The sequence below is a fragment of the Rhincodon typus genome, chromosome 1 (genome assembly GCF_021869965.1).
Source record: "Rhincodon typus isolate 14 chromosome 1, sRhiTyp1.1, whole genome shotgun sequence".
Lineage (NCBI taxonomy): Eukaryota > Metazoa > Chordata > Chondrichthyes > Orectolobiformes > Rhincodontidae > Rhincodon > Rhincodon typus.
Window position 1 is genome coordinate 171,443,176 of NC_063332.1, and position 11,673 is coordinate 171,454,848.

The following is an 11,673-nucleotide window of genomic DNA, read 5'->3' on the forward strand; positions in this document are numbered from 1 at the left end:
GTTATCTCAGATTCTCCAGCATCTGCAGTTCCTACTATCTCTGACCCCTGGGTCTGGTCTCCCCACACTATCAGGAACATCATTACTGCATTTAACCTGTCTAGTCCTGTTAGAATGTTATAGGTTTCTCCCTAACTGCCTTGAGCTTAATCTCACTAGACCATTTCAAAGGACAGTTAAGGTTTAACCACGTTGCTGTGGCTCTGGAGTCACATGTAGACCAGACTGGGCAAGGATAGTTTCCTTCCCTAGCAGTGAACCAGATCAGTTTTTCTCTGCAAATGACGAGTTTTTTTTTAAATTCCGGATTTTAATAATTGAATTTAAACTCCATCAGCCACCATGGTGCGATTTGAACACATGGCCTCAAAGCATTAGCCTGTGGGCCTAGATTATTAGTCCAGCGACGTTAATTAGCACGTACTGAACAGCAGCTTCCTCATGGTGCCCGTTCTAACATATGATGGGAGGTTGTCCAAAAAAAGCCAAAGAAAACACTTGCCCAACAGCTCGCTAACTTCAACTCTTGAGTGTCCATTGCCTCTGGAACTTGAGCACACAAGGTTTAATGGATTTAAGATTTTTGTATGTTGCATCACAGTATTCAACTGAACAACAGCTCTGTCAAAATACCTCAGAGACACTGAAGATCCAGGAAGCAATCCATCATTTTAACTGTGTTGTCACAATCTTCACCAATAAAAACTAAACTGGAAAGTTAGAAATGAATTCTGTGATAATGGGTCATAAGGTTAATAAGAGCAGCACAGACTGCACCTGGCAGGACTGTACTTTCATTTAGTAACATCTCAACATAACCAGAAAGTGCAGCAAAGTTACTGTTTAAAAAAGCACAACATAATAGGCTGGAGAAGGATTTTAAATTGAATTTTCTTTTTAAAGAACCCTGCATTTAAACAGCACCTTTTCTGGGTGCCAGGTCATCCCTGTGTCCTGTAAAGTTAATGGTGTATTTTTAAAGTCTAGTCACTACTACAATGTTAAAATCACAGCAGCCTGTCTTGCACACAGCAAGATCTCACTTACAGCGCTGCAGCAGTGCCAAGTAGAGTGTTTTAATGATGCTGTTTCCAACTCTGTTACGAGGTCAAGCTAATGGGACTGACTGCCTCCTGTTATACTAATTGCAGAGTGAGGAAAGGAAATGCATTTGGAAAGGCACAACAGATTTGCCAAATAGCACTACATTTCCATTTTCCCCACTCACTCATCAAACTGCTAGTAATTTCGTTTGAAATTGACAATCAAGCTCACTGTTACAATCTTTCTGTGTCAGGGTGAGAATTATTTTACTGTGGCCCAGGTTTGCACCATGACTGAGAGTTTTCATGCCATGGCAGAAGTGACAGAAAATTGTAAATCCCAGCCCCAAAATAATGAGGGGTAAAGATATAGTTAATGGTAGTTGTCTTTTACCTAGGATGAGGTATTGTAAGACTAGTGGGCACATTTTTAAGGTGAGAGGAGAGAGATTTAAAAAAGACATGAGGAGCAAATTTTTTACACAGAGGTTGGTTTGCATGTGGAATGAATTTCTAGGGGAAGTGGTGGATGTGGGTACAATTACAATGTTTAAAAGACATTTGGATAAGTACATGAATAGGCTAGGATTGGAGGGGTATGGGCCAGGAGCAGGCAGGTGGGACTAGTTTAGTTTGGGATTATGTTCAGCATGGACGGGTTGGACCGAAGGATCTGTTTCCATGCCGTATGACTCTAAAACACAGCTTGTCCCATTTTTGCGGGAGTGAGAATGGGGTTGCGGGGAGGGGGAGTGGTGGTGGGGAGTGGTGATGTGGTGTTTCACATATGTGTGTCTTATGGAGGCAGACGGCCATTTCAATCATCTGGTACCTCTGGTGAAGTGGAACTTTGGTTGTCCTCCAATGTGAAAGCCGAGGTATTAGTCCTGGGGAGAACAGGCCTGAACTTTGTGGATTTGTTTGGATAGACAGACTGCTCCATTGGAGAGTTAAGTTTCCACATCGGAATACTGCGGTAACACACCTCCTGACTCCCCAAAGTCTGTCCAGTTTGGGCCTTGTGCTGTCTGTGGGGATGAGGGACTCTGAGGCACTGAGGGTGGAGAGTTGTGAGGATTTTTTTTTTTATTTTTACTAAATGTCAACAGAGTGATGGTACACTGGGTCAGGATTTTCACTTTTGCACAGGGCAGCCCTTCTCTCTTTTCTGGTGTTGCCCAAAAGTTTTCGAAGGAAGCGTGCCACCACAGAACTAAAATCCAGCCTCCTGGGCCACATTCTCCCGCTCCTGCAATTCTTTCGGATCTGCACTCACGGGAGCCATGAGCGAACATCAAGGCTTGTGTACCTGACAGAATTATAGCACACGTGTGAATCTTGGCTGTGGACACTGCGGGGCCTCAATGGCAACACGTTTCATTACCCTAACACAAAGAACTGTGGATGCTGGATATCTGAAACAAAATCAGGAAGTGCTGGAGAGGCTCAACGGGTCTGGCAGCATCTGTGGAGAGAGAAACAGAATCCTGAAGAAGCGTCACTCGACTAAGAGATTAACTCTATTTCTCTCTTCACAGATGCCGTGAGGCCTGCTGAGCCTCTCCAGTCATTTCTGTTTTTGTGTCATACTTCATTCATTCTTTGCGCATTGAAACATAAAATATTGGAGTAGGAGTAGGCCATTCAGCCCTTCGAGCTAGCTCCACCAATCAAGATGATCATGGCTGATCATCCAGCTCAGTGCCCTGCTCTTGCTTCTCCCCACATGCCCTTTGATCATTTTAGACCTATCTAACTCCTTCTTAAAAGGAGTGACTTTTCAAAGGTCAATGACTTACACTGACTGCAAGCTTGGCAGTTCCCGGTTTTCAAATAATAAATGTTGTATTTAGTTCCTCCCAATCACTGTATCTGATTCTCAATGTTCTGAGATCTCTCAGCTACATCTCTGATTCTAACTGAACTGGCACCCTTTCAGCCTGCTTCTGAGATCTGGGATTCCCTTTTATGAACACCTCAATGTCTCGGCTTCCCTAATCTTCCCTTCTACTCATTCACAAAAAACTTCTGTCTTTGATCAGAATTTGACTATGCACTCCCATATCTCTTTGGATAAGTATAAACCTCTGTTTGAACATGCTTTTGAGAAGTACGCTCGGATATACTTCAAGTTCGATAAGGCGCTACAGAAATGCAACAAAGGCAAAATACTGTGGGTGCTGGAAATCTGAAACAAGCACAGAGAATGCTGGAGAAACTAAGCAGCTCTGGCAGTATCTTGGAGAGAGAAACAGAGTTAACGTCTTGAGTCTGGTCAGAGTTTAGAAGGATGGTCAAACCTGACTTGAAACGTTAATGCTGTTCCTGTCACCACTGAAGCTGCCAGATCTACCGAATCTCTTTAGCATTTTCTACATGGATGCAATTTGCTGTTGTTGTTACATCTCACCAACATGCCTCAAAGTTAAGACAAAATTCTGAACAAGAAATGAAATCACAAACATGCGCATTTTTTGATTTGAAATTAAAATGAAACAATCCTCAAAGGTACAGCACGCACTGGAGGTCTCTCACTTACTTTCCGAATCCCTCTTCCTAAATCTTCTCCGTAGTTCGTCCCCAGAATTTCAAACTGCACATTTGGATTTCCACCATGTTCTTTAAATTTCAGGAACCCAGTCATCCCATTCACTTCACCCTGAAGAAAAGGTCAAGATTTGTATATTGATTCATCATTTCATAATAGTACAAAAAGAAAACATGAAATCCTGCACTAACAATACATTATGACTTGGAATGGAATAAAAGGTAAAGTTGCAATAATCTTATTGGACCATAGACCTCTCATCAGAGGGAGATGACTGGCTGTGGTTTAACCTGAGGGTCACCACTCTTCTGACAAGGGAAGATGTTGAGAAGGAGAGTCCTTCATGGTAACCTCAGCAGGAAGTAAACCCAGGCAGTTTGTGCGCTTCTGCATCACAAAGCAGATACAATAGGGGTGTTTAAGGGGTTTTAAGACAAGCACATGAGTAAGCAAGGAATGGAGAGATATGGACCATGGTCAGGCAGAAGGAATTAGGTTAACTTGGCAACATGTTCAGCACACTATCATGGGCTGAAGGGTCTGTTCCTGTGTTGTATTGTTCTATGTTTTAGGTTCTAAACCAACCATCCAGCCAACTGCGCTAACTAGCAATGGCAGATGATGAAACTTTTATTCAATAGCAATCTGGAACAGAGAACTGGCCTCATGGTGACTATGTGACCACTGTTATCAACTGTCTTTGCCTGGCCTGGCCTACATGTGACTCCAGGCCCACAGAAATATGGTTGAGTCTTGACTGCTGTTGGGCAGTTAGGGATGGGCAATAAATGCTGACCCAGCCAGCAATGCCCACATCCTGTAAATGAACAGAAATAAAGCTCTTTCTATTGAAAGTCATAAAAATGGCAATGATGAGGTTTTGTTTGTGCAGCATCTGATAATACCTTCTTGATAGTCTCTAACATGGAGTGTCCACCTTGCCAAGGCTTGGAGTTCTTCCTGATGCATGTCAAGCTGGCCATACTGTGCCATTTCCGATCCTCCAACTTCTTGTGAAATGCATTTGCCAGAAGTACCACGGTGTCATAGATGTAGAGGTTGGTGATCTGCAAATGTTCCAAGCCTCAATATTAACATTTTGCAAATCAAGGCAAAAAAACACATGACCTAGTCAAGCAACTGCATAGGGACAAGTCGAGGCAATGATCTCAGGCAATCAGTATCAGTGGAGGAGTATTCAAAGATAATTTGTGTTATGTGTCAAATCAATAGTACTGAGAGGGACAATCTGTAAATGAATATGGAAAACAATGAAATGAAAAGAGGTACATACTAAACCATACAGAGCAAAGAATCCAAAAATTTGGATAGATTCAGCACTAATTGCCGCATAACTCACAGGTAACACAATTGCAAATGGATTACCACGGGTCATAATATATAAATCCATCTGAACCCAAACTCAACTCTTTTCAAGCCAAATAACAAGGCTAGGTCTGTTGAGAAGGCTGGCTCTTAAAAACCATGGGGTCACTGATCATTTCAACAGGGTCAGAAATGTAAGAGAAGAGTACACCCATTTCTTGTTCTAAACTCTGGTTTAATAAGACTGCTGAGGACTCCAATATCCTTTTGAATAATGTAGAAGCATTGACAGGTTGAATTAGGATGCTATTTGAATCCTGCTTCCTTGCTAATATGAAGCTGTTTCAATCTTCAGTTATTAGTGGAGACAATGCAGACCAGATGTCGAATTAGCTGACCAATTCATCAAGCTGGCTTGGATTATCATTACTGTACTTATAATGCCAATTTACAGCAGGAAGTAGAGAATTACTTGTCCATCTTATAATTGAAACATTGGCAGTACACAGCCACTTTCAAAGAATAACTATTACGGGATAGAATATGTGAATAATTTGAGGCACAAAGGCTGGAAAGTGTAGCATGCCTGGGATTCTGGAATTATGGTTCTACTACTGATTTCCTTCACATCTGTCTGAGTCTTGTGGACTCATTCATTGACATTGATTTTTTTGGCAAGTCAACAACTCCAGTTTTGTTTTATCAGGGACTGCTTGGATAGCAGAAGAACAACTAGTTGGGTCATCATATCAAGATTTCCTGAGTTTCTAGGGCAGGTCTTTATTTTCTATCCTTGAAGCAAGATGGGTTAACGATATTGCAATCTTATAATGCTGGACAATGACATATTTTGTGGTAATAGATACCTTGGTGGTCACAAGTGTGCTTGTGTAAAATGATTACCAACAGCAACAAACAGCTCACTTGTAATAGAGTAAAACGTCTGCCTGACAGAACAGTCACGAGGCAATAATTAAAGAGAGATAAGAAAGGAGACATTAGGGCAGGTCACTTGTCATAGAGATAGCCTTTCAGTAGCACCTTAAGGGGCAGAGGGAAGCGCAGAATTGATCCGGTTTTGGGGAGAGATTTTCAAGGTGTAAGTCCCTGATGGCTGAAGATCCAATTCTTTAATGGGGAGGCGAAGGACCAGACGATATACCAAGGAAATCAGAGTTGGAGGAAAACAACGCTTTTAGAGGGTTGGAAAACATCAAGATACAGAAAGGACGTTTGAGCATGAGGATGGAAATGATAGAATCTAGGCATTGACGAACCGGGAACAAACGTAGTTTGATTAATGGAGGAGAGTCAGGTAAAAGAGACTTGGTACACATTAACTTAAGGAGATAAGCAATTTGGATAGGTTAGATTTTATGAAGGGTGAAAAAGGAGAAAAGTAATGTTGGGAGAGCATTGTTATAACTGAGTCTGGAAATCACCAGACCATGAATATGGCATGAATGTGCCAGAGGCATTATTATGTGATAATGAAATTGGGTACATTTTTGGCCTCATCCTCAGAGTTATCATGGCAATTGTGGGAGCCTACAGAATTTACACACCATGGGCACCAAAATAATTATCCTAATTTGTCTTAGAGGTTGCTCAATGTGGATCACAAATGAAATTGTGTTTCTATAAATCATGCATTTTAAAATTTGAATTGACCTCACCTGTCTGAGCAACCAAACTAACTGCACACCCTGATGTGAATGAACAGGAGGAGGTAGTTCACTCTACTGTAACAATCTATCCTTTCCTTCATTTAACATTGGCAGGTAGATGTCTTACCAAGTGAATACCGTCAGTTTGAATATTCACTGGAGACTCAAATAGCTACCATCATTCCTTTAGGCTGAAGATTAATTGGAATTACTGCAGCTCATAAAGTATCTGGATCTGTGGCATCTAATTAACTATCCTGCTGTTTAAACACCCTTTGAAAATAAAGTGTATGTTATATTCTTTTTTTCCCGTGATGGAGGTAACTGATATCACAGTCTCTAATTAGAATCACATCATTTATTACAGTTTTTACAGCTCGATAGTAAATAGTGTGATTCTAATTAAATTTCATTTCCGTGATCTTTTAATAGCATTCTTGTTAATTTGCCAGACAACCTGTAGCAGGTCCATTTTTTCAAAATGGTAGGATATTTTGTAATGGAAAATATTTTGTTTGGAAAGCAGGTGTTTATCAGTTTATCTGTTTATCAGTTACATGAAGCAATGACATTACAGCATTTCAAAAATAACTGTTCTTATAAATTAAATTCAATACCAAAACAATTGCCTGTCTTTTGAAACTGGAGGTTAATCAGGTAAATTGGGGAAAAGAATGGGCCAAAATGCAACTTGTGTTACAAGGGAATCAGTGACAAATTGTAAGGCTCATGCCTCAAGATATTTCCAAACCATTTGAATTCATGGAGGCAGCAATTTTTAAAATTGTTTTTATTGCAAAAATATACCAAGGAAATAGTTAATTTCTAGAAATACTGATACTTTAAGCTGAAAATCATATGTTCCATGTTAAAATTTGACAGCTCTCTGGTTGGGAATCTCAAATGACTGAAAGGTTATGGGCTTTGGGGCAGCAATAACCGAACCCATGACCACTTCCATCTAGAAGGACAAGGCCAGAAGTTGCATGGGGGCACACCATCTGCAAGTTCCTCTCCAAGGCGCTCTCCACCCTGACTTGGAAATATGTCACCATTCCATCAGTATCACCGGGTCAAAATCCTGGAACTCCGTCCCTAACAGCACTGTGCGTCTACCTACAGCAAATAGACTGTGGTGGCGCAAACAGGTAGCTCACCACTCATTGGGTAATAAATACTGGCCCAGCCAGCGATGCCACTTCCAATGATTGAAGAAACAACAAGTCAAATCGATTCATTTATCTCTCCATTGCTATCAGTCCAACATTCCTTTCTGCGTTTTCTTGATGTGTTTAGCTCTGGAGTGGTTTACTGATACTTTCTGGTGCGTCATTATCCATTCCATGTTTCTCTTTGCCACGCTAAAGGTGTATCTTATTGTTATTAATATGCCATCCTCCTCCAGCCCCAACAGATCTCAGCACTTTCCTAGTTTCAGCCTCAATTTGCATTACTCCACCAGCTCTCTACCTCTTACCTTTCCTTTAGATGCCACAACACCTACGCCTTTGATCCTACTTTTGGTTTCCAGTCTTAATATCTCCCTGTGTGGTCGATGCCAGATCTTGCTTGGGGTGTGTTGCTATTTTAGAAGCAGGTTGTTGTTTTACAGTTTAAGTAACAGATTTTTGGAAACCGAAAAGGATTCAAGGTTGTTTTAGAAGTGGAGAGAATAGTTTCCATGTGACATCTTTAAACTTTTAAGTTTCATACATTTAATGTGGGATTTTACTTGTTCATTCATTTTGAATTACGAAAGCCAATCAACATGTGCCAGCTATGCAGTCCACACTCTCAAAAGGTTGCCATTTGACAACTTAGTCACACATTATAGCTCAATATAACCATTATAATTCTTCCATGGGATAAAATAATAGGAATGATCTCAGAGTAAATGTGCTTTGAGTGGAAAGTCTCACTCACAGGAGCACATTTGTGGAAATCGCAGGTGCGATACCAATTTCTCTTTACAAACTTGGGAAATAATAATTTAATAGAGATTTCCTGTTGCTTACTTCTGGACGGTGAGAATCCCACCTGGGAGAGTAAAACTAATTAGTCTACCTTCCCTTACAATCTGTCATTCTATACTTAATTATAAACCAATCTGATGATAGACATTTATGTGTATGTATCTAATTATTTATGATTCTTCTAGGCTGTCAATGTATCTGGACATACACACATTTTTAAAGAAACAAAAACAGAAATTGCTGGAGAAACTCAGCAGGTCTGTTAGCATCTGTGGAGAGAAAGCAGAACTAACATTTTGAGTCCAGTGACCCTTGCTCAGAACTGATAGCAGCTGGGGAGAGGTGGTTTTTATACAGATGATGGGATGGGAAGAAGGGAGGTGAGTGGCTAGGTGGAGATGGACCTTACAGAGACAGAGAGAGAGAAAGGGTAGGCCGACAAAGGAATTGTTGATACCAGGCCATGGAAGGAGAGAAGCTAGCTCGGCGATAACGAGGGCTATGTGTGCTTGAAAAGGTACTGAAAGCAATCCATTTCATGACAAGACCTGGGACACGGGGGTGAGTACGAGACACAGAAGGGAGTGTTCATGCTCTTAAAATTGTTAAACTCAACGTTGAGTCCTGAAGGTGGTAAGGTCCCGAAGCAGAAGGTGAGGTGTTGATCCTCCAGTTTCCTTTGAGCCTCCCTGGAACATTGCAGCAGGCCTGAGACAGAAATGTTGGCGTGGGCACAAAACAGTGTGTTGAAGTGGCAGGCAACTGCATTTGTAAATGTGTGTGATTGTGTGTATTGTTATGTGTGAGGTTGTGTTTGTGCGGGCATGATGCGGACGCACACGTACTCAACATTTCAGAGAACAAAACAGCACAGCAGCAATGAGAACATCACATGTAGTAAAGGAATATCTTAGCACCAGGACGTTTAATTTTAAAATGTATGATGTCTGATGATTCGAAATAGTCCTACCTCCATGTTATTCTTGTAAGGGTCCTTGGGATCGCACAGTGACGGAGAGATTCTGTGCTTCCCACGAATACAGCTGTGAGTGGTGTTTAAGGACAAGGGAAAAGTCTGCCGAATGATTGTCAACCTTCCAATTGACCGCCTCACCAACTCTTGGACATCGCCATCATTTAACTCCTGGGAAATTGCAGAAATACCTTTGTTAAAAAGTGTGTAGTTCAAACCATTATTTTCCTCACTTTTTTGCATCATAAAAATCACACCCCTCCATCATTATTGTACTGAACGACCATCCGGGAGTTAGTTAATGGAAGTGTAGACCATTCAGCAGGTTTAACACAAAAAGGGTAGATAAAGTAACCATAGATTATAATGTAGCAAAGGTTCGATCCCATGCAGCAATATCGCATCGTTTCTGTTCAGTAATTATACTTACAGCTTGTAAGCTAGCATCTGAATGAAGCTTTGGCTTGATAGAAACCTTTAGCCCACACTCTGGGGAGCAGAGTTAACATTTCATTTGATCCCTACAGCACTTAAGCTGGAAGTACTTAAGGCTGACGTTGACTGCTGAACAGAAAACATTTCACTCTCCAACACATCCTTCAGGGATTGACAGTGCAGATACTCGGCAAGCAACAAATACAAAAGCAAACGAAAACATCCACAGCGGAATTGTCATTATATTTCATTTCTCAAGCAAAACTCATTTTCAATTATTCCAACAAAACAGAGTGGAGGGATTAAGAAAAAGGGATAAAACACAGACAGACATCGCCATTCTTTTTATGGAAGAGCTGTCATCTTCTCATCAAACTGGCACCAATGTGCCTGTGGAAAATTAAATCTAATGAGCTCCAAACTGTAAAATGACGCACTGCCATTGTTTCCAGTCAATTAGGAACGAGCTGTACATTTGATTTTGTGGTTTACAAGCAATTGCTCCTTCTCCCCACCCTCCCAGTTCAAACTGATAGCTTGACTTCTATTCAAACGACTGTTTCCCTATTTCCCCCCTTACCTGGTATAATGAACTTGATTACGAGGAAGTAAAAGTGGCGTCAGAGAGCCGGAGAAAGTGGTGCAAGGTATGTTGAATAAATAGATTCTGCTGAGGGAGGAATAGGATGGTGCAACTGGTTATCAGCCGACCTCACCTCTGTGTTGGTGGATTTTTATCAATGCAGTTTTAACTTGATGGCATTTAGCCACAGCCAGATTATTGAAGAAGGGAATCCAGGCTGAGATTAATGAAATAATTCATAATCTCCAAATATTACCATTGCTTACCAATTGCAAAAATAGTAAAATCTATAAGTAAGGACTTGGGGTGGAATTGATGTTGAATGATACAGAAAGACAGGCACATATGTTGAATGAGATGCCCACAGAGCTTGATAGACTTCAAATGAGCAAAAGAAAGGAGGCAGAATGTGTATTGAGCTGCTAACTTGCTATTGCCAGTGGAGTGTTACAGTCCAAGATCACTCCTATTTATTTCAGAGACAGTAGGAACTGCAGATGCTGGAGAATCTGAGATAACAAGGTGTAGAGCTGGATGAACACCAAGCAGCATCAGAGGAGCAGGAAGGCTGGCATTTCGGGCCTAGACCCTTAATCAGAAATGGGGGAGGGGAAGGGGGTTCTGAAATAAACAGGGAGAGAGGGGGAGGTGGATAGAAGATGGATAGAGGAGAAGCTAGGTGGAGAGGAGACAGACCGGTCAAAGAGGCGGGGTTGGAGCCAGTAAAGGTGAGTGTAGGTGGGAAGGTAGGGAGGAGATAGGTCAGTCCAGGGAGGACGGACAGGTCAAGGGAGCGGGATGAGGTTAGTAGGTAGGAGATGGGGGTGGGGCTTGAGGTGGGATGAGGGGATAGGTGGGAGGAAGGACAGGTTAGCGAGGCGGGGACGAGCTGGACTGGTTTTGGGATGCTGTAGGAGGAGGGGAGATTTTGAAGCTTGTGAAGTCCACATTGATACCATTGGGCTGCAGGGTTCCCAAGCGGAATATGAGTTGCTGTTCCTGCAACCTTCGGGTAGCATCGTTGTGGCACTGCAGGAGGCCCAGGATGGACATGTCATCTGCGGAATGGGAGGGGTATTTGAAATGGTTCGCGACTGGGAGGTGCAGTTGTTTATTGCGAACCGA

General features: G+C 41.8%; 2 protein-coding genes across 2 annotated transcripts in view; one reads left to right on the plus strand and one right to left on the minus strand.

Moving 5' to 3' along the window:
- Positions 1–612, plus strand: part of LOC125486003 (SWI/SNF-related matrix-associated actin-dependent regulator of chromatin subfamily A containing DEAD/H box 1-like) — a 31,854-nt gene extending 31,242 nt beyond the window's left edge. Inside the window, exon 5 of the mRNA XM_048611781.1 lies at positions 602–612. Coding sequence (XP_048467738.1) covers positions 602–612 — 11 coding nt within the window. The remainder of the gene's footprint in view (positions 1–601) is intronic.
- Positions 613–3,442: 2,830 nt separating this feature from the next.
- LOC125486038 (glutamate receptor ionotropic, delta-2-like) lies at positions 3,443–9,773 on the minus strand. Its single transcript, XM_048611849.1, has 4 exons — positions 9,528–9,773; positions 4,497–4,658; positions 3,583–3,702; positions 3,443–3,481 (listed from the first exon to the last, which is right to left on the minus strand). The coding sequence occupies exons 1-4, from the start codon at positions 9,771–9,773 to the stop codon at positions 3,443–3,445; spliced, it is 567 nt and encodes a 188-aa protein (XP_048467806.1).
- Between the last annotated feature and the right edge of the window lie 1,900 nt (positions 9,774–11,673).

Bases quoted from the DNA above. Each gene is read 5' to 3' on its own strand.
- LOC125486038 (XM_048611849.1), bottom strand. From the start codon at position 9,773: ATGCAAAAAAGTGAGGAAAATAATGGTTTGAACTACACACTTTTTAAC. The intron at 4,659-9,527 runs GTAGGACTATTT...GAACATTTGCAG, and splicing joins CTTACAAGAATAACATGGAG to ATCACCAACCTCTACATCTA. The intron at 3,703-4,496 runs GTATTATCAGAT...CCTTTTCTTCAG, and splicing joins TGTTAGAGACTATCAAGAAG to GGTGAAGTGAATGGGATGAC.